Consider the following 23,779-nt stretch of genomic DNA (forward strand, 5'->3'; position numbering starts at 1 on the left):
CAATTCGTCGTCAGTCAAAGAGGTCCCACTGATATTAAAAATACCAATGCCTAGTGGGATTTTGTCCTTTTTGACTGTTCTTCTTCCAGCCCGTTTCCCTCTCTTTCTCTTCTTTTGCCCCCCCCTGTTTCCAGTAGGAGTTGCAGATGGAGGGCCCCACCATTGGGGAGGGTTCCCTAAAAAAAAAACCTCTGGTTCGTCTCTATTAGATAAAGGGGCAAAACGATTGTTAACCGGTACAGAATTTCCATAGTGATTATAATCCTCCCCCCATCCATTGTTATGAGGATAACCTCCTCTTGATGGTGGTGGAAAATTAGGTTTGCCCCTATAATTCGCATTGTATTGGAAGTTATCATAGGGTTGGGCTGCATGAGAAAGAGAGGAATGGTTACCCCTACCTCTGCCCCCTCGACCCTTACCTCCACGTCCTCTTGGAGGATAAGATGGATGATTAGGTTGATGGTCATAATACGGGATGTGAGTTCTGGAGACATTGGTAGGGGTATTGGGGATCAAAGGTGTCCTATCGTTGAGAGTCGGCTTCAAAGTCTGGTCAGCAGGTCCAGCATTGGCCTGCCTTTTAAAAACCTCCTTCCGAACAAAGTCACCAGAATCCCTAATATATTTGCCTTTCTTTTTGTTTTGTATATCGTTATCCCATTTTATCAGTTTATTTTTCAATTCTCCTGAAAACTTAGAAAAATCTGAATGGTTTTTATATGTCTCCATTTTGATCTTAATATCAGAGATTTGATGTTCTAATGATTTCATCTTTCTCTGTTTTCTTCTCAAGAGGAATTCCATGAGTTCTTGACTTTTTTTTTTTTATTAAAAAAGTCATACCATTCCTTTAGGGATTCTTCATCATTTAAACCATCGCTCGGCGGGACATCCCACCTTAGAGGTCTAGGTATAAATCCATTGCGAATATATTATTCGAACGATGTGATATCCCACCAGGCTTTTAATCTTTTTCTCAAACAAAAAGCCTAGTTTCTTAAACAGAGAAGAGATATCATCCGGACAGGTAGTAGGTGCGGAGTTAGAAAAAACCTCACTGAGGTTGGAACACCTCCATTAATGCTGCTAAAGGCGAAAGGTGCAACAATTGGAAAATACAGGGGTGCAATCAGCGCAAAAATTAAGAGACCATGTATAGTGTAAATTAATATTAATAGTTCAAAATAATATTAATAATTCAAAATAGTATTATATGTATGTGAAAAAACATTAAGTTTGAATTTACCGGTATGCTAGCTGAACCCTCCCCAATGGTGGGGCCCTCCATCTGCAACTCCTACTGGAAACAGGGGGGGGGCAAAAGAAAAGAAAGAGAGGGAAACGGGCTGGAAGAACAGTCAAAAAGGACAAAACCCCACTATGCACTGGTATTTTTAATATCAGTGGGACCTCTTTGACTGACGACGAATTGCGAGTTTTAGACCAAGGTTTGAAATTCGCTCCGGTCAGGAACTTTAGTAAGTTCCAGACATATGTAAATATATCGAAGTTTGTTAGGACTCTTAATATCAAGAAGTATTTTTTGTCGAAACCTGCAGAAAGATCTTCTTTGATCCCAGTTGGTGCACATTCCAACCTTGGAACTAAAAGTGTGTTCAACCCTTCCAATCTGGACACGAAACATATAGATGTGTTCAAGAATATGGTCCTAAGCCATTTGGATCAAATGAAAGTTAGGAAAGCTAGAGACCCTCTTTTTGTTAAAAATGGTATAGCATCACTCGAGTCCAAAAAGGAATTAGTGATACGTCCATCAGATAAAAGGGGGGGGGGGGGTCTGGTTGTGATATCTAAACAGTTCTACCAAGACGAAATTAATAGGTTGAGTGATGTCAGTACCTATAAACCCTTAAAAAGTGATTCTATTTTTCAGTTTAAAGAGGATCTCACCACCTTGGTCAAAAAGGGAACCAAAAAGAAAGTCCTTTTGAAAAGGGAGGCTGAATATTTGGACCCTAGGGCGTGTAAAACGCCCGTTATATACTTTTTACCCAAGGTTCATAAAAATGTAACCCATCCGCCCGGGCGACCCATAGTAAACGGCATTGAGTCCGTTTCCTTTAGATTCGGTCAGTGTATATATATATTTTTTTTTTTTTTCTTGAAACCCATTGTTTTACAAAAACCAAGTCTTTTTTGAGAGATGCAAAACAGTGTATCCAAATTTTAGAATCTTTAACATGCACCCCCGACAGCTTATTTATTACAGCTGACGTCAGTTCTCCATATACCATCATTGGTCATGCTGACGCAATTGCTGCAGTTAAATGGGGTTTGGCACAATCAGATCTATCTGGGAAACACAGAAAATTTCTTCTTCAATGTCTAGAATTTTGCCTGACAAAAAACTCTTTCTGGTATGATGGAAGGTTTTTTATTTACAAGTAATGGGCGTCGCTATGGGAGCCAAATTTGCCCCCAGCGTCGCCAACTTGTTCATGGCGCTATGGGAAGAAGAGAATATCTTCAGAGACCCCCCCACCGAACAACTTAAGTGTTATAGACGTTATATCGACGATCTCGTCATGGTTTGGGAGGGGGATAGGTCTAGCCTAGAGGAATTTATGGTAAGGTTGAATAACAACACAAAAGAAAAAAAGCAATTGTGTCCCATGTGATAACCTAGTTATGCACCGTAGTAGCACCACTGAAAAGACACTCCCCCATTATAACAATGGGTAATAACAACACCCAGAATATCTCTCTCACGTGGAACATAGATGCCGAAAAGATGGTATTTCTTGATTTGGAAATTTTCAAGGAAGGGGATTGTTTCAATACTAGGAATCATTTCAAACCTTCTGACAGGAATAGGTACATTCCCTTAGGAAGTTGTCACCACCGTAACTGGCTGTGCAATATACCCATAGGACAATTCATACATCTCAGACGGAATTGTACCTCTGATACAGATTTCTTTGCACAGTCCAAGATTTTGGCTGCAAGATTCCATCAAAAGGGGTACAATAGGGACACAATTGTAAATGAAGTGTTCAGAGTTGGTACCCTAAATAGAGCCGACCTCATTTCTGATTCAAACAAGCGGGGTAACAATGAAGGAAAATTTGAATGCAAAATAGTCCTTGATTATAACATTCAGCACCGACAATTTGAAAAAATAATCAAACATTGGGAGGTTTTGAAAAACGATAAGATCCTAGGGACGATACTTCCTCCACGCCCCCTTTTCATTTACAGGAAGGCCCCCTCTTTGAGAGACATTGTGGCCCCTGGGGTAATAGTGTTCAAGGAGAGCAGGATTTTTTCTTTTTTGTCTGGTTTTTATGCCTGTGGGCGATGCCAGGCCTGTAAACAATGTAAGTTCAACCAGAAAAAACGTAAAGATTTTACCTCTTTTTCTACGAAAAAATCATATACCATAAAAAATCTGATCACGTGCAACACAGTGGGTGTGGTCTATATGCTGGAGTGCGATTGTGGACTCCAGTATATAGGCGGCACCTCACGACCTTTGGCCGTTAGTCAGTGAACATGAGAATAATATCAAAAGGGGACTACGTTGTCGGTGTTTCTAGACATTTTCGACAGTGTCACGATAGAAATCCGAGATGTCTAAAATTTTGGGGCTTAGAGCGAGACACTGGAGAGGAGGTAACTATATCCGACACATCAGCCAAAGAGAATCCTTTTGGATTTTTGAGGCTAAAGTTCTTACCCCTGAAGGATTAAATGTCGACTTTGATTTAAATTGTTTTATTTCTAATAAATAGTTTTTATCAATTTACTGGGGGATTGGGATGTTTTTATATGTATTTCTGTATGAATTTTTTCTTTGTAATATTAACTTACTAAATTAAAATAAATATATTAAAATTATGTTGTATACTTAATTTATTTTATATCATTATGCACACTTAGATGTGCAATATGTTTATATTGTTTTAGCATTATTGTAAGTGGCTCTAAGGACGGTACCGAGCGGCTATTAATTGACATAAATAAATAGGAGCTATTCCTGTAATTTACTCTTTGACCACAAGATGGCGAGAGTTTGTCTTATTATTGATGCTATTTGTTCACCTCGTTTTACTGTTTTTAAAGTTATCCATGAACTAGGGGTGACACGGTACGTGCCGCTCAGCGTGTTCACGTCTTGTTAGGATCGTTACCGAGGTAACGGCATCTTATTTATAGGCCAGCGCGTGACGTTTCAGGCTCCGCCCTGCTGAGGAAGTTGTAACGTAGCAACGCGTCCGGGGGATAGGAGCCTGAATCTCTGTCGCTCGCTGCCGTCCTGAAGAGCCTAACCGTCCGATCCGATCGTGTGATCATGTTAACCGTCTGATTTGATGCCCTGGTTTTATTTCTATGCCTGATGTTATTTGGCTAAATGTGAGTAGCCTGAGTTTTTATAGACTATTAAATTATTCAATGTCCAGCGGAAGCTCTTAGATCTGTGATTTCTTTTTCCATGTCTGGATCCATGTGTATGGCTGATATTTAAGAAACTGAATTACCATCTTGCTGTCCGGCCTGCTTTGTTGGCATACCTGCTTTACTGACCATCTGGTAACACAGTGGTCTAATGCTGAGGTGAGAGTACCCATCTTTCACTGGTGGAGGGATCACTTATAAGTTTTGGTGTGTTCAATCTCACGTGATGAAGAATCCTTGGAAGTATCTGATTGGATTCCCAATCCTTTGGACTTTATTGATTTTCACTTAATTATTTATTTTTGGTTTTGCGCTGCACTATTTTTTCTATATACTGTTCATATTTCATGTCTGGGGTTTACAGCCACTTTAAAGCGTAACTTCACTCTCCCAATCAATATTGACTTTTTTTGTATTTTTATTTTTTTCTGTAATACTTATGCGGCTAGCATTCGTAAATGGATAGGAAACTATGTTATATTTATATATTTGAACTTTTTTTTTTTTTTTTTTTCCTTTTACATTTTGATTTTTTTCCTGGTTTCTTGCCTAGGCAAATGATGTCATACATCCCAGGAGGGGAGGAGGGGTATTCTCAGCTAAGCACATTTTCCTGAATGCATGCTTGAGCTAAGGGCAGATGGATTCAAGGAAATAAATGTTATATAAATCATCTGCCCTTACGGAAGATGGCCATGGCCAGAAATTCTAGAGGTGTGTTATACCAAGTGATTTCTCAGCAAAATAAAAATGAATGAAATGGCGTTTTTGGTTTGTGGTGCTCAGATGCAATAGAGATCCACTTTAATAAAGAGTTTATTGGCTCCTGCTTCCTGTTCATTATATGGGCCTTGTGGGCTCTTCACAACTGTTTTGGGTCCTTCTATAGAATTGAATGTTTTTCCCACAAAGTACATTTTATCTGGTCAGCCATGTATTTTTAGTGATTTGTACCATATACCCACAACCACACGGGATGGCCACCTGTCTATGCCCACACAGTTGAGTGTGCAGAGGATCTATCTTGTGTATTTTCTTTTTTATAGATGGCCACGTTTTAATTTTTGCAACGAGGCGACAGGGATACTTAGTGTTAGGGGATGCTTCATGTTTCTTGGGCACACTTTTTAGATTGGGGACTGTGACAATCTCCCTTGTTTTGGGCTCTGAACTCTACCTGTACTATGGAGTTGGTAACCCAAAGATGCGCTTGTATATGGTTTTGTAATTCTGTGTGGCTATGGAGGAACTCTGTGCATACAAATCCTAGTTTTGGTCACAGGCACAGGTTTAATATATTCTATTTTCTCTTTTTTAAAGCTGGTTCCAGAACATGGACATCCCCCAACCAGAGATATGTACAGCCTTCTAATGTTTCCAAGTCTACGACATGGTCCAGGGATAACAGCCAGACATCATATGCACAGCATTCTGATTCCCATGATAATAGAAGCAGACATTACAATTCCGGCTCCTCTGCAGGATCCTTCTCTAATCAAAATCAAAATCGGTATTCTAATCTGCCCTCCCAGGATTTTTCCAAAGACACACACTCAGACAAGGATGGAAGCCTCTTGTGAGTAACTTGACTGTTTATTCTCTTTGTTGGTGCGCATTAATTTTATTTTTGCTAATGACTGCAGCAGGGTGACCTGATGATGATCTACTTAGTGAAGGGACACTAAACGATTTCCTTATACTCCAAAAACGGTTCAAACACATCCACTACTTAATGGCCTTGTAGTGGTTTTCATGAAATCGTTTCTTACTGTGTTTTTTCTGCCTCCTTGTAAAGCCCTCTGAGATCCCAAACCTTTCCTTTTGCCTCTCGCTTCCATTTGTTTGGAACAAGTAGTGCATGCTAGGTGCTGTCAGGTGCTCTTCTCTATGCCCACTACAAATCCCATAGGCCCTCGTCCATCTCAGGGACGAGCAAGAGAGAGTGGCCACATTTCTACATACAGTGGTACCATGGAGAACAAGCGTAGTCACCCCAAGAAATCTGATCACAGCAGAAAAAAAAAAAAAATTGGAGGAGGATGAGAGTAATAGAAGGTATATTTTTGAGTTACAAAATCATACTTGAATATAATTTTCCTTTCTTTAAAAATAAATAAATAGTTTTTAGTGTCACCCTAAAATGTCACTTTTCCCTAAAGGGGAAGTTCCACTTCTTCTCCATCCCCCCCCCCCTTACCATTTGCTATCACCATGGCAATCTGAGCTCCCCCTCTTTCCACTGCTGCCCTCTGGGACACATCACAGGTCCCAGAAAGCTGCAGGACCATGAAGCCAAAATCAATCCCATCCGGCTGCCCACGGTTAGTATGCCAGCAATGGGTACTGAGGCCCGGTGAGAAAACCGGCCAGGTGAGGGCATCACTGGATCCTGGGACAGGTGAGAGTCCTATTATTAAAAGTCAGTAGCTACAGTTTTTGTAGCTGCTGATTTAGAATTTTTCCAAAAATTACTGAAAACTGCTTTAATTATGAATAGGTGGGAGTAGCCTCAGGTGGGCCCTGCCATATTTTTGATCACCTGCAGACTACAACCAGTACTGTTTCACTATTTACTGACCTGAGCGTAATAATATAGAGGCTGATTGATTGCTGTTAATAATGGTGTTTTACACATATTCACCATACATTTTACTAGGTTATTAACCACTTCCTGTCCGCATTATAGCAGTTCTACTGCTACGGGGGGAAGCTGTGCGTGCGTGTGTGTGTATGTATATGTATGTGTGTGTGTATGTGTGTGTGTGTATGTGTGTATATATATATATCTATCACACAGGTGCACAGCAGCCCCCCCTGTAGCGGTAAAACTGCTATAGTGCGGACAGGTAGAGGTTAAAGTTTAAGGTTTTTTTTTGTTTCAGCTAAAGCAGACATGGGTTGGAGGCCTGTGGACAGGGTTTTGTTATACATACACACACTATCTATATATATATATATATAATGTATGTATGTGTGTTCCAAAACCTTCCAGGTGGGGGACGCGCATGGCCAGTGGGTCGCTTACACTGTCATTGCAGAAGCCAGTCCGCAGGTGCCAGGTACTTGATGTCCCCCTGGAACCTGACGATCATCGAGCAGAGAGAAAGAACTGCGAACTGTCTATGTAAACAAGGCGGATCGCCATTCTGACAGCAGGGAATAAATTTCATCTCTTCCTCCTAGTAAAAGAACATCACACAGTATAGTAAACCACAGGTTAGGCACACGAATAACCCCTTTGATTGGCCTTGATGTTAACCCCTTACCAGTCAGTGTTATTGGAAAAGTGACTATATTTTATATTTATTTAATTGTGCTTTATTGACCTTTCCCTTTTTTTTTCTAATGGGCTTGTTTGATTCACATGATCACTTTAGATTGAGCTATGATGAGGACATTTTTATTGATGGTCTAGAGACCTAAATCTTGTAGTAGTGGCACCGTATGTCCTTTAACTGTCAGGGTTGAAGGGAGGATTGGATTAATAATAGGTAACGTAATAAATCACTAATTTTTCTTAATGCAGTGAGGATATAAAACGTGACTTGGATGCCTGGGAATCATCTGGGCAATGGATTTTCTCTGCTTATTGTGTCAGCAAGGATACAAGTAATGCAACAGGTATTCCTTTACTATATAATGCTTGAGTTTTATTTTTTTATGATGAAAGAAACTGATTGTTTACTCATAAAGCTGATTTCATTTTGATTTACTGACTAAGTAATCCCTGTTCACAGTATGCCTAAACTGATACATAAAATGCCATTACTATTTTAACTTGCAGATAGCCTCTTCCATTGGGCCCTCTAAGGGCTCCTGCACACAGGCGTACAATTTGCGGCATTCAGACCTGTAATTTATGTGGATCTGCAGACAGCAGTATGGTATAGGTCCATTCACACTACTCCATTTTGTTTCGCAGCATTTATCTCTGTAAGCCAAGGAAACCAGGGTTCATGACACAGTCTTGCATTCGGACCATATTTCATGTTGTATGGGTGTAAACTCTCGTGCTAATGTTCACATGTCTGTAGCGCAATAGACTTTGTGCGCTGACATGCAAACAATGGCGCATAATCAGCAGGCACTGTTTACATGTCGGCACAGAACAAGTCATTTATGCAACAGTGCATTTGCTGAATGACCTAGGCCTTCATTCATTCAGAACGACTGAAGACCAAGTTGATTCTGCATATACGCCGCGGCTGTTTTACTTTGTTTCTAAAGACTTGGTTTGGAGCTAAGCCCTCAGTAGCCAAAAAGGCTTCTTTCAATGGACAGCAGAATGGTGGGTAGGAATAGGCACAAGGAGAGGAGGCATAGTCTTGTGTTAAGGTTCCTACACACTAAAAGGAAAATCAGGCGAACATCTTTCGTCTAAAGAATTTTCGTATAGTGTGTACACAACTATCGACAGCAGATTCAACATTTTCGTACCAAGATTCCCAAAGGAACAAGCGCCAACATTTTTCTCGTATGGGATCCGAACTTATGATTTTTGTTTTTAATGTGTACCGTTTTTGTACAAGTAAAATCACAAAAGAAACACTGCGCATGATCAGAAACAATAAACAACAAAAAAAGCCTTTGTCGTATGAGAATTTTCGTATGAATTTTCATTCATCTTTTTCAATTTGCTGTGAAACAATGAGGAAACTTGGATGTTCGTTCCCCGATTTTTCTTATAGTGTGTACCCCACTTTAGGGAAGTTGACCCCTTTGAAACAATGTTACGAATCAATTACAAGGACTTACTAAGATTGCTTTTCTATTTTTTTTTTTTCCATTTGTATTTAAATAAAAAATATGTTTATGAAGCATAACAGAGAAGAAAAATTGGGATTATAGCGGTGCGTGAAATAATTAATACATAGAAAAGTATATAAAAGTTTCGTTATTCATACAAAAAAAGACAAGGGCCCGGATTCACATACATTGGCACATATTTATGCCGGCGTAGCGTATCGAATATACGCTACGCCGACGCAGCGCAGAGAGGCAAGCACAGTATTCACAATGCACTTGCTCTCAAATCTACGCTGGGTTTCCTCTGCGTATTCCAGCGTAGGTGGAAGTGGGCGTGAGGCATGCTAATGAGGCGTGACCCCATGCTAATGATGGGCAAAGCGCCATAGAAGTACTTAAAACGAACGGCGCATGCGCCGTCCCGTGGCCGCATCCCAGTGCGCATGCTCAGAATCACGTCGAAACAACTGCCTAAGATACGTCGAATCACTGCCTACAACGTGTACGTAACCTATGCCCAGCCCTATTCACGTACTACCTAAACGACGTAAAATACGACGGCTGTGTTCCCTGGTCCATACCTTAGCATGACTTGCGCCTCATATATGGGGCTTAACTACGCCGGACGTACGACTTACGCAAACCGTGTGTATTATGCGCGGGGCGCAAGTACGTTTGTGAATCGGCGTATCGCCCTCATTTGCATATGCGCATAGAAAATCCATGGGAGCGGCAAATGCGCCCAGCGTAAATATGCACCTAAGATACGCCGGCGTAGGAAAGTTACGTTGGTCGGATGAAGCCTATTTTCAGGCGTATCTGAGTTTATGGGCATGGCGCATTTTTACACTTGCGCGGCGTATCTCGAGATACGTCGGCGTAAGTGCTTTGTGAATCCAGGCCAAGGGGTTCAATTTAAAAACAATTATAGACGCATATACTACAGATAATAGGTCGCTGGTGTCCCAACAGAAAGGAGGTGGTCACAGATGGATGTTCTATCCCTACATGTTTCGCCACAGGTGATAAATGAGCCGGCTGAAGGACAGGGGCGACTATACTACTCATTTATCTTGCGCAGTGAATAAAGATTTTCTAGTGGAACGTTGGGACGTTTTTCCTGTCGCTCCTGAACCATTAACTTTGTACCATAGAACTTAATTATAGCCGGGTCTCTACTTACCCCCTGTGGTTGGGCACGCCCCCTTCCCGCCTGACCCCTGTCTGGGGTCACATCATACGCTTTCTTGGGGGGCATCTCATTTGATCGTCTCCTGATTTGGGATTGGTGGAGAGCTGGGTTATATATTCTTGTGGTCCCAAACCATCCCCTGTGGAAGCCAACCGTGGCAAAACATGTAGGGATAGAACATCCATCTGTGACCACCTCCTTTCTTTTGGGACACCAGCGACCCATTATCTGCAGTATATGCTTCTATAATCATTTTTAATTGAACCCCTTGTTTTTTTTTCCGGACTTTGTGTGAGGCCTAGGACATTTATGTCAAATTGCCTCCATCCCTATCAGTATGAAGAAGAGGAGTTGGGACTTTAAATGAAGCATGCGGATTTGGAAGCAAAAATTAGCAAATGTGGCTGCGCCCCCCCTTCTATACGAAATGGTATCGCCCAGGGCACCCGTCCGCCCCTGCCTTGTACCGGCGGTTCTGTGTGACCTCCGCCGAACCCCTGGGTTTCGATCAAACCCAGGTTAAGAACCACTGCTTTAGAGTCACTCAGATCGTTTCTATCCATGTTTATGAAGTGGATAAAAAAGTGCAGCGTTTGTATAAAAAAAAAAATACTCGACAGACGCGTAGAAGCGATTGCATATGCGATAAAACTTTCATCTCACTGGGGTGACGGTTCTCACAAGGTCAAGCATTTGTACCAAGTCACCTTATTTCCACAAGGATTTTTAGTCACTCATATGGGCTTTTTGTCACACGTTACTTTTTATTATTGCAATTGTTGCATCTTGATGGTTTTGTTTACACATTACTTGATATATGCATGTTTAACCACTTCCATACCAGGCACTTACGCACCTTCCCGCCCAAGCCAATTTTCAGCTTTCAGCACTGTCGCAATTTGAATGACAATTGCGCGGTCGTGCTACACTGTACCCAAATGAAATTTTTATCATTTTGTTCCCACAGATAGAGCTTTCTTTTGGTTAGTATTTGATCACCTCTGCGATTTTTTTTATTTGTTGCGCAACAACTAAAAAAACGAAAATTTTTGAAAAAAATGTTTTTTTTTTCTGTTCATTTTTTTTAAGTAAGTTTTTTTTCTTCAATTATGGACACCGATGAGATGGCACTGGTGGGCGGCGCTGGTATGCTGCACTGATGGACACTCATGGGCGGCACTGATGGGCGGGCACTGGGCATAGATGGACACTGGGTGGCTCTGATGGACACTGGGTGGCTCTGATGGACACTGGGTGGCTCTGATGGACACTGGGTGGCTCTGATGGACACTGGGTGACACTGAGGGGTGGTTCTGATGGCATTGCTGGGCACAGTCAGTGCCCATGTTGCCAGTCACTGTGGGCACTGATTGGCATAGATTACATTTTTATTTTTTTAATATCTATTTGTGCTCTACATCGTGATTGGACACGGCTGATCACGTGGTAAAGACTGACACCCCGCATCACCGATCGCCGCGCTGCGAGCCCCCACGAAATCTTGCAGGACGTCCATAGACGTCCAGTCAGGATTTCACAACCACTTCCCGGACGTCAATCTCCTATTGACCGGGCGGGAAGTGGTTAATTTTATGTAGTTGCATTTTTCTGCACATTTGCACTTTATCGATACAGGAATATTGATGCATGTTTTATAAGCACTGCACTTGTTTTTTATCCATTTTGACTTTGTGCCGAGTATTCAGGTGTTCAGCTGCTGCTTGATATATTTTAAACTGAGCCCGGATATTTCATCCATTTACATTCATGTTTATGAAGTGTTGTATATATTAGGGTTTTTTATTGTGTTTTTATTATATTTTTTATTTTATCGTTTATGTTCAGTGTTTTTATGTTTTGTATGTTCCAGGGTTTGCAGATATTTCACCAGAAGAATTGCGCCTGGAATTTTATACAGCACGGGATTCTGGAAATATGCAGAACTATGTAATTGTCCTAATTTTGGCAGATTAGAGTGGATTTTTTTTTTACAGAGGGATATCTTTGTTTATATCTCCTAAGGTCTTGTTCACACCAGTGAATGAAGCCGCTGGTGTGTGGTAGGTCGGATGGTTTTAAACACCCCATTACCCTCCCCTACTTTTCATAAAAAAAAAAAAAATAAACTTTAATGGAATGTCACATAAGGGGGAAATATATTAAGGCTGGGTTCACACTACCGTACGGAGCGGCTCACAGCAGGGTTCCAGTGCGTCCATGTTCACCGCTTCACGTCCAAATTCGGTCTGAATTTTTGGCTGAAACAGACAAGAAGACGCACAGGACTCCCATGTAAATCTTCCCCCACAGTGACAGTTCATCTTGTTCGGTTGGCCGCAGTGAGATTTGGTGGACTGCATTGTACTGCATTTGGAAAAAAAGTAATGCATGCAATGGTGTAATTTGGCCAGGCAGGATACAAGGCATTTGGCTTTGGCTAGTAGTGAGACTGCGCTTGAATAACCGCCCAATACAGTCCACTGCTCCTGGTGTGAACAGGCCTTAAATGTGACTTGTACATGTAATTACAAAAATGTAAACGTACTTTGACTTTGGCAGAGCATGTATCTTACAGGTGACAAAGTTATTTGTTACAATATAACACAAATGCTATCTGACCTGCAACCTCTGTAACCTAAAAAATATATAGATGAAATCCCTATAGTGAGAAACCTTTATACCAGCTTTGGTGGGTGGGGAGAGCCGAGAATTCAGATCTCATCACACATTGCCTCAACATCAGCCCAAAGCTGAATGTATTTTTTTGTTAGCCAAAACAGTTTTTGTGTCATTTTGGTCAGTGTATTAGGATTAGAATCCCTTGTGGGCTTTAACTGCTTTCTGGGATGCTATTAGAGAGACTTTTCTTAAAGGGGTTGTAAAGGTACAATTTTTTTTTTTTTTCCCTAAATGGCTTCCTTTACCTTGGTGCAGTCCTCCTTCACTTACCTCCATCCTTCCATTTTGCTTTAAATGTCCTTATTTCTTCTGAGAAATCCTCACTTCCTGTTCTTCTGTCTGTAACTCCACACAGTAATGCGAGGCTTTCTCCCTGGTGTGTAGTGTCATGCTCGCTCCCTCCCTTGGACTACAGGAGAGTCAGGACACCCACTAACACACAGCTCCTTTCTCTATCTGCAACTTAGAGAGCGTCCTGACTCTCCTGTAGTCCAGCGGAGGGGGCGAGCACAACACTCCACACCAGGAAGAAAGCCTTGCATTACTGTGTGGAGGTACAGACAGAAGAACAGGAAGTGAGGATTTCTCAGAAGAAATAAAGACATTCAAAAGCAAAATGGAAGGATGAGGTAAGTGAAGGAGGACTGCACTAAGGTAAAGGAAGCTATTTAGGAAAAAAAAAAATTGTTACAACCCCTTTAATGACTGTTCCTGTGACAATGCTTTCACCAGAGTAAGGAAAAATCTGGACACAGCAATAATAATAATAATAATAAAAAAAAAAAAAAAGTTAAGGATTTCTAGCATTGCCTTTCTTTACTATTGTTAGAGATTCTCTCTTATATCCTGTCTGGGGAAACCGGTGTCACAGGGACAGTAAAAGCTGGCCATACATGGATCAAAATTCGGATGTTTCAGGAGGAACGGGGCGAATTTCGATCCATGTATGGGCAGCCAGGCTGTACAACCAGCCTATTGGATTTTGCCCACTCAATCAACAGCCAGCACTGATCGGTGTATTCTGACGAAAGAAAAAACTGCCCACTGTCAGAATACAATAACTCGGTGAGGAGGATTCCCCCATCCACATACTCAGTTGTTGTGTTTTTTTTTTTTCCGTTCAGCTTTCTTGTTGAATGCAAAAAAAACTGTATGATCTATGGGCTGCTTAAGTGGGGTAAAATCTAAAAGGCCCAAAGAGCAGTAAAAATTACGGTGGAGGTTCTAATATTTTCTCATGGTTAGTCAGAGTTTTTCCACTACAGAAATTCTAAATATTTTTCTTTTTCTTTAAAACTTCAAAAGGTTTCACTAGGGGAGCAATCTTTTCAGCTACCTTTCTATTATATGAATGTGAGGGTGTTGTTTTTGTTGTTGCTGTTTTAGTGTACACTGGTATTTGCAAAGCCTTTATCTGTTTGTTTTTTCTCGATAGGTGAATTCGGTGCAGCAACTTGCCACCCAGTGGAAACAGAGGGTACATGCGATTAAGAACGCAAATATTTCAGCTCAAACTGCACTGGTAAATAAATAAAAATTGTATTTGTTGTCTTTTTCTCTTTTTTTACTGCTAAACAACGGAATTTTTTTATTTTTTCACTCATGGAATCTTTATCAGTTCGAGACGTCACTGATATAATGAATTAAATTATCCTATGACTGGTGTACTTTATTGTAATATTCAGTACAGGACACATCCTGAGTATTCATACACTGTTTTTAAATTGTGACAGCGGGTGCAGGGAGTAGACCCCCGGCATGCTGTCACTGGCTGGGGGGGGAGCTGCAGGAGTGGGAACATGTTGCATGTTCCCGAAGGTGGACTTTTTTTTTTTTTTTCCTGTAAAGCACAACTCTGGGCTCAGCTGCCTGGAGGCTCTACCATCGGTATTTTATGCTTTTGTTATTTTAATTTTATACTTGCCTTTATCCAAAGTCGTTGGGCTAGTCTGGTGATGCGATTGGTCTTCTTCAGTCTTCATTTGGAGATGGGTGGTCTTCAAATGGCACCGATGTAATGAGTTCGGTGCTGTGCTCTGCATCACTACATAGTAAATGCAGGCCATCATGATTACGCCACCCTGAGCAAACAGGATCTCCTCAGTCTCTGAGACTCCAGATATACACTGGGTGTCCTTTAACTCAGAAGACTAAGGAAAACCGAGTACTGTGAGGGAAAGCTTCAGACTAAGGCCTCGTGCAGACTGGACGTTATAATAATGTTATAAAAAATGCCAGTAGCTTTGCAGTGAGTTTTTCAGCGTTTAGCGGTTTTTACTTTTTTTTAATGGATTAAAAACACTGGTGAGCCTTTTTTTTTAGCGTCTTTTGACGTTGGAGCGTTTTTACAGCTGAAAACCTCCTCTCAGAACCCACTAGTTGTGGGGTTTTTTTACAGCCAAAAAATGCCCCAGACAAAAATAGTTAACAGCCTATGTGTGCATGGGCACAAAGGATAACATGCTGGAGAGTTTGACTGTAGAAAAAACATCTGAAGCCAAAAAAAGCAGCTCTAAAAATGTTTTTGTGTACACTTGTTTTGTGTGTTAAAAGTGTGTGTATGCATGTATCTATGCTTTTACAAGTGTGTTTATGTCACTCTTTATTCAGAATTAAAACGCTTACTTATATATATATATATATATCTCTCAAAATCTCAGAACTGTAGTTCAAATGATAAACAGCGCTATGAACTGCATAGGTCCAGCTCCGTGTAAGAAATGAAGAAAGAGAAATGAGGTGATGTGGTCGATGATCCTAGAAAAGGTATTAGTGCACCCTACACCAATCCAAAAAATCACCAATAGTGGGTTTCTCCTCCCTTCGGGGTGCAGGCTTACCACAAGCAAGAAAATATAGTTTTAAAACAATGTTTTCCTCCTAAATGGCATCATCATTTCTCCAGGTAGCTGTCGGGGTTAATCTCGGTAGAGGTACATAAAAGACAAAAATGCACTAAATAGTGTAATACTGCCTTATCAAGTACCCCCCAGATAAGATCGGGAAGAAATCCCACTTTAAAATGCCCGTACAGATAAACACTTGCAAATGAACATGTAAAGAAAGTAAAGGGTTCACCGCTGTCACCGCCGTCCTCCACACACAGGGGCCGTCCACGTGCTGTGAAGCAAATATGGTAATCCAACCTGGCTCGTTAGCAGTGGAACGCAACGTCTCTTCCTTGTTGCGCCGTTGTAGACACTCCCTGACGCGTTTCGTCACTTACGACTTTGACAGAGGTCAAATGATGATGATGTGATTTAGGAGGAAAACATTGTTTTAAACTATATTTTCTTGCTTGTGGTAAGCCTGCACCCCGAAGGGGGGAGTGACTCACTATTGGTGATTTTTTGGATTGGTGTAGGGTGCACTAATACCTTTTCTAGGATCATCGACCACATCACCTTATTTCTCTTTCTTTATTTCTTACACGGAACTGGACCTATCCAGTTCATAGCGCTGTTTATCATTTGAACTACAGTTCTGAGATTTTGGTACTTTGTTTTTATTCATTTTTAAATGGTTTCTTTCCATTTATTTTTAAATAGCTGCTGTTAGGATAATACCGATTACAATTTGTAGGTATTTCCTTTTATGTTTTTTTGAATATTACACATCCTATATCTAAACTTGGGAACAGTTGATACATTGTTCTTTGGCGCCGGAAGTGCATTATAGCAAAAAACAAAAGAACAAAAGCTGGACAGCCGCACTCCAAAACTTTCTTTAAAAGAGATGTCTTTTATTTTCAACTGTGCATACAGTCACTGCAAGCCCACAAAAATCAGTATGGCCAACGTTTCGCACTGGCGTCAGTGCTTAGTCATGAGCCATGACTAAGCACTGACGCCAGTGCGAAACGTTGGCCATACTGATTTTTGTGGGCTTGCAGTGACTGTATGCACAGTTGAAAATAAAAGACATCTCTTTTAAAGAAAGTTTTGGAGTGCGGCTGTCCAGCTTTTGTTCTTTTGTTTTTTGCTATTACCGCATCGCCAGCACCCTGGTGGTTCAACAACCCCTGATCATCACGAGGCTCACCTGGAGCGGTGAGAATTCTGTCTGGAAGTGCATTATAGGCCTTGTTTTATGCACCTTTATATATATATATATATATATATATATATATATATATATATATATATATATATATATATATATATATATATATATATATATATATATATATATATATATATATATATATATATATATATATATATATATATATATATATATATATATATTTTATTTATTTAATTTTTGGTCTATTGTTCCTCAGATCAATGAGCTCACCAAGCCTGCAGTTAGCTCAGCTCCAATGTTTGGAGGACAACAAAACTCTAGCTTTCCCACTACAAGTAAGTTTCCAATAAAGGTATGCAAGTCATACATTTTCGTATGTGGATACTGTTCATACTGATTACCGATGCAATAAAGGGAACACCAGTAGGCCAGCACAGACATGATTACTGTATCAGATGGATTAAACTCATCAGCTTGACTTGGGGACACCCCATATGGCACCATTATTTCCATAGTTTTAACTCCATTTAGTTTTTGGCTTCATTAAACAGCCATGGTGATTTAGATGCAGAAACACCCTGTTCCAATTAACTTTGGAAATTATAAACCCCTGAAAACTTGACTATTTCACTGTAAAATTAGTCCTTCCGTGCAAAAGGTTTCAGTCCAATTCACTAATCTATCCTTAAAGCGGGAGTAAACCTGAATATTTTTTTTTTTTTTTAAGATTAGATTGATGCTCATTTTGTCAAGGGGGAATCGGGTAGTTTTTTTTTTTAAATCGAAGCAGTACTTACCGTTTTAGAGAGCGATCTTCTCCGCCGCTTCCGGGTATGGTCTTCGGGACTGGGCGTTCCTATTTGATTGACAGGCTTCCGACGGTCGCATACATCGCGTCACGAGTAGCCGAAAGAAGCCGAACGTCAGTGCGTAGCCTACGTTCGGCTACTTTCGGAAAACCGTGACGCGATGTATGCGACCGTTGGAAGCCTGTCAATCAAATAGGAACGGCCAGTCCCGAAGACCATACCCGGAAGCGGCGGAGAAGATCGCTCTCTAAAACAGTAAGTACTGCTTCGATTTAAAAAAAAACTACCCGATTCCCCTTGACAAAATGAGCATCAATCTAATCTTAAAAATTAACTTTTCGGGTGAACCTCTACTTTAAGTGCAAACTAATCTCTGGCCCTTAACTAAACAAACCAACCTTTAAATTTGCACAAAATGCACTGGATGGGTCCTGGACAGCAGGTATATTTCCCCACTATTTGGGCTGTCGTTCCTTTTTAAGGGGGACAGTTTGAAGACATTGTTGAGTAATCGGGTTCTCACTCATGCAGGGTGAGGGGTTCTGGGGTAGTCTGGCTGGAGAAGATAGGACCTCCTTTTTTTAATACACTCTGGATTGGTAAGTCCACATTAGTGACTTTGGGTTTTGGGAGGGAAAAATCTTCAAACCCTGATTATGGAGACTTTGGTTCAGAAGGGGTTAACACCACTGCATCCATGTCCAGAAAAAGAAGAAGAAACAGCTGGAACCTGTCTGTGAGGGAGAGAGCAGAACACTGCTGAGTGAGCCACGTGGGCTAGCTTGTGGCCCAGACACGCTTGCTGAACTGTGGTAATCTCCACACTTGCATTAAATTTTAAAGCAGCCTAAAAGTACATTAACGCACCTATAGTGTTAATGAGCATATAGGATGTTTTGTGCAGGCTTTCATGTTGCGTCAGGCCACACTTCTCAGATGCCCTGTGAGTCGTTTTTTTTGTTTTGTTTTTTTAAGGCCAAAATGGGAAATTATCACCTTTTTACCCTTTTCAACCGCACTGTAAATGCCATAGGCGTGTTTATAGTGAAGTTATGGTGCGTTTCAATAGAAGTAAATGGAGGCAGTTGAAAAGTGTCAACGCCTGCCAAACTGTCTGCAGGCAGTGTTATTTTTGCCTCGCAGCAATGTGAACACTTTTATCTGCTCTCTATTGTAACAATTCCGTGTGGCATTAACCACTTGCCGATCTCCTCATGTACATATACGTCAGCAGAATGGCACGGACAGGCACATGTACGTACCTGTACGTGCTCTGCTTGACGTGGGTCGGGGGTCCGATCGGGACCCCCCCGGTACATGCGGCGGTCGGGTTCCCTCGGGGAACGATCCGGGACGACGGGGCGGCTATTCGTTTATAGCCGCCCCGTCGCGATCGCTCCCCGGAGCTGAAGAACGGGGAGAGCCGTATGTAAACATGGCTTCCCCGTGCTTCACTGTGGCGGCGCATCGATCGAGTGATCCCTTCTATTAGGGAGACTCGATCGATGATGTCAGTCCTACAGCCACACCCCCCTACAGTTGTAAACACACACTAGGTGAACCCTAAATGTTACAGCGCCCCCTGTGTTTAACTCCCAAACTGCAACTGTCATTTTCACAATAAACAATGCAATTTAAATGCATTTTTTGCTGTGAAAATGACAATGGTCCCAAAAATGTGTCAAAATTGTCCGACGTGTCCGCCATAATGTCGCAGTCACGAAAAAAATCGCTGATCGCCACCATTGGTAGTAAAAAACAATAAAAATGCAATAAAACTATCCCCTATTTTGTAAACGCTATAAATTTAGCGCAAACCAACCGATAAACGATTATTGGGATTTTTTTTTTATTTTTTTAACAAAAATAGGTAGACGAATACGTATCGGCCTAAACTGAGGAAAAATAATAAATTTATATATGTTTTTTTGGGGGATATTATAGCAAAAAGCAAAAAATATTGCATTTTTTTTCAAAATTGTCGCTCTACTTTTGTTTATAGAGCAAAAACTAAAAACCGCAGATGTGATAAAATACCACCAAAAGAAAGCTCTATTTGTGGGGAAAAAAGGACGCCAATTTTGTTTGGGAGCCACGTCGCACGACCGCGCAATTGTCTGTTAAAGCGACGCAGTCCCGAACTGTAAAAACACCTTGGGTCTTTAGGCAGCATATTGGTCTGGTCCTTAAGTGGTTAATAGGCGTTTGGGAAGCAATAAAAATGCGACACAATCACCTAATTTTAACGCCTGTGTGAAAGAACTTTTGAAGCTTCTAAATGAGTGGACTGGAGGTGAGCTGACTTTGTTTTTGCACCAGCTTTTGATAGACTGTTTCTGCTTGCTGAAGACAAGCTGCCTGTTTTTGTTTCTCTATCCAGTGATGTGCACAAGTGCCTCAGCCTTCCTGGACTCTCCTCCTGATTGGCTGCGACATAGCAGCGGTGCCATTAGCTCCCGCTGCTGTCAATCGAAGTCGGTTAGCCAATCAAGAGGGGGGTGGGGCCGAACCGTGACTCCATGTCTGAATGGACATACAGAGCTGTGACTCGGCTCCAGCGCCCCTATAGCAAGCAGCTTGCTCTGGGGGCCCTCGACAGGAGGGAGGGGCCAGGAGCGCCAACGAGGGACCCAAGAAGAGGAGGATCTGGGCTGCTAAGTGCAAAACCACTGCATAGAGCAGGTAAGTATGATGTGTTGGTTATTTTTAAAGAAAACAAATTTGACTTTATCACTTTAAGCTTTCTAACCCTGCTGGATTTTGGCTGTAGTTGGAAGCACTTGTGATTAATGTGCAAGCATACACAGCATCTTGCACATTATGGCCCACTTGCCTCCAAGTTTACCCTCTTCCAGCAATGACTATTCTGTGCTCCTCATTGGCACTCTGTTGCAATGGGTGCCATGCTTTTGGAAATATTCTTCTGGACCACCATCTTCCTCCTTCAGCAAGTGGGCAGCTACTGATAATGTAACTTCTAACGTGTGCAATAGTCGGTGTGCAATTGAAAAAAACTTGCTAAAAAAACAAAGTGAAAGCAGCATAGCATAGTCTCTTCTACCCATAAACTGCCCATTAAGCAATTTGTGTTCAACTTCAGTTTTTCTTTATTAAACTAACCAAGTGCTGTAATCCATGATAGCCTGTCTGTACGAATGTTTTCTAAGAGCTCATTCAAATGTGCATCCAGGGGGCGGTAAGAGCAGGCAGCTGATCCACGGTTTTACTGCCTCACATTGATTTAACAGTAATCTCTTATTTTGCAGGCTCTTCCGCCAGCAGTGCACCTCAGTCTGCCAGTAGTTTCAGCTTCAAGCCGGATTCTCAGGCACCTAGTGCAGGGCCCATTTCCAGTTTTCCCACTGCTTCAGGATTTGCCAACAAACCAGCAATCGGTTTTAGTAATGCAGTGACGGGATCCGCAGCTTCATTTACTTTTGCAGGAACGACGGCTTCTGATGCAGCATCATCTGGCTTCAACAACACAAAGGCAGTTTCGGCTTCTACGTTTTCCTTCGCACCCACCTCCTCCTCAGGTGCTGGAGCATCTGCTTTTTCTGGGTTTGGGGCAGCCACAACTGCTCTGCCTGCAAGTACACCTTCTCCCGCCACAGGGGCCTTTGGAGGGACAACAGCGGCTTTTGGTTTTGCACAAAGTACCACATCGGGCTTTGGGGGGACAACAGCGGCCTCTGGTTTTGGGCAGAGTACCACATCAGGATTTGGGGGAACGGCGTCTTCTGGTTTTGGGCAAAGTGCCACTTCAGGCTTTGGGGGGACAACAGCGTCTTCTGGTTTTGGGCAAAGTGCCACATCAGGCTTTGGAGGTGGTCCAAGTACTTCTGGCTTTGGCGGTCTTGCTGCCAATACAGTAACATCAGGATTTGGGGCAAAAACAAGTGCTGTGTCCGATCTATTCAAAGCAGGTGCTGCCAGCTCTGCCACTGCCTCAATATTTGGGCAAGCATCAGGTGTGTCAGTAAGCCATCCACCAAGTGTGAGCTCAACATCAGAAGCCAGCAGTACAAATTCCGTTTTTACACCACGGTCTGAACTCTCTGACAAAGAACTCTTACAGTTTGAATCCAAGAGGTTTTCACTAGGGAACATTCCCCTACGCCCTCCGCCTGCAGATCTTTTAAAGAGGGGATAGCAAAGCAAGCCTGTTGAGGTGTTTGCAGTTCATTTTATATAATAAACATACTTTCAGAAATTTGAATTTGTTTTTTTGTTGTTTTTTTCTGAAAATCTTAGGGTAAATTTGTCAACATCAAGTTGAGTTTATTTTTTTTATTTTTTAATGGAAAAAATATCTGGTGCTAGGACCACTTTAAAGGCTAAGTTCGCTTTTAAAAAAAATGTGCAAATATGAATTTATAATTTATTTATTTTTCCCACAGAAGCCTGCAAAGCATTATACCCATGATCAGTGGATTGCAAGTTCAATGTCAGGCTTCAGCAAACTGTTCCTCCCAGCTCTCTGTCTGTATAGACTTGTGTTGAGAGCTGGAGGAAGTGTCGGTAAACCATGAGTGCGCTGATCACCGCAAACTGAGAACTACAAGTCTGTTAGATCTCTGTAAATAAATGTGGATGTGGGCAGAACCCAGCACAGCCGTCCAAATTTCAAAAGCTGCAGCTGCTATGAGGAAAATTACCCTTGGCAAGCTGTTGGTTTTTTTTTGGGGGGGGGGGCTTAGCAACATGTTAAACCCTAGATACAGGTATAACATAATGTGTTTCTATGGCTAGAGTTCACCTTAAGTTTTGTATATTTTCCTCCTATTATAGTGCCAACATATTCACACTAGGGTATTTATGTAAAAAGCTAGTTAAAATGGTTGTAAACTCTGTTACACCACTTTTACCAAGGCTAACCTGTAGGTACTGTGAAAACCTCCTAAACTTGTACTGGTTAGGAGATATTCAGTATATGCGCTGCTGCTGATGTCATTGGGGCATGCGCACTGAAGAAACAGACCGCTGGTGCCATTTCTTCAGTAGCCGTGCCGTGACCGTTGGCTCCTGCGCTGCAGACATCATTCAGATATTTCCACTCAAGGTCCAGGACGTCATATGATGTACCTTGGGCGGGAAGTGGTTAGATCAATTATTTTTATTAAAAAAAAAAAAAAAAAAAACTCTTATACTTGCAATGGTTTGGCACAGATCGGCCCCAAACCTCCTCTTCAGGGGTCCCCTGCTGCCATTCTTGGCTCTTCCTTTTCTCTGTGGCCCCCCATAGGAAAATTCTTCCTATGGGAGCTCGCCTGAGCCATGCTGCCTGCGTCCATAGTTACAGACAGTGCGGCTAGGCCCTGCTCCTTGATCCCTCATCACAGGGTTTGACTGACAGGAGCAAAAGCCAAAGGTTTTCACAGCTGCTCAAGTGCCTGTGAGAAGAGGAAGAGAGGGAAGAAAAGACTACAACCAGGACAGCCCTGGCCACCCAGACATACACAGGTAAGTGTTTGGGGGGGGGGGGTAGTTAATGGGGTGTTTTCTTTTTTTTTTTTTTATCTTCATGCAGGGAATGCATTAGGATCAAAATCCACCCAAGCCTTTATAGCTATTTTAGGACCAATTTTAGCCTCTAGCCCTAAAAAGTCTACACACCCCTGTTAAAATGTCGGGTTTCTGTGTTCACATTCAAACTCATGTTAAATAGGAGTCAGAACACACCTACCACCATTTAAAGTGCCTCTGATTAACCACAAATAAAGTTCAGCTGTTCTAGTAGGTCTTTACTGACATTTTCTTGGTCGCATCCTACAGCAAAAGCCATGGTCCACAGAGGGTTTCCAAAGCGTTGGGATCGCATTGTTAAAAGGTATCGGTTAGCAGAAGGATACAAAACAATTTCTCCAAGCATCTTCCAGGACAGCCCATGAGACCTAGGGCTACTCCT

General features: G+C 41.8%; 1 protein-coding gene across 3 annotated transcripts in view; it reads left to right on the forward strand.

The window, feature by feature from the left end:
* The window catches only part of NUP42 (nucleoporin 42), a 100,407-nt gene that overhangs the window by 17,908 nt on the left and 58,720 nt on the right, over nt 1-23,779 (forward strand). Inside the window, exons 2-7 of one of the 3 annotated variants that reach the window (XM_040352847.1) lie at nt 5,740-5,995; nt 7,946-8,040; nt 12,228-12,304; nt 14,472-14,558; nt 17,319-17,397; nt 21,138-22,090. In XM_040352847.1, coding sequence (XP_040208781.1) covers nt 5,740-5,995; nt 7,946-8,040; nt 12,228-12,304; nt 14,472-14,558; nt 17,319-17,397; nt 21,138-22,024 — 1,481 coding nt within the window. In that variant the 3' untranslated portion in view covers nt 22,025-22,090. Of the gene's footprint in view, nt 1-5,739; nt 5,996-7,945; nt 8,041-12,227; nt 12,305-14,471; nt 14,559-17,318; nt 17,398-21,137; nt 22,091-23,779 lie in introns of those variants that run through there. The other 2 variants (XM_040352849.1, XM_040352850.1) reach the window with 2 other exon arrangements.

This window comes from Rana temporaria, chromosome 5 (assembly GCF_905171775.1).
Source record: "Rana temporaria chromosome 5, aRanTem1.1, whole genome shotgun sequence".
NCBI lineage: Eukaryota > Metazoa > Chordata > Amphibia > Anura > Ranidae > Rana > Rana temporaria.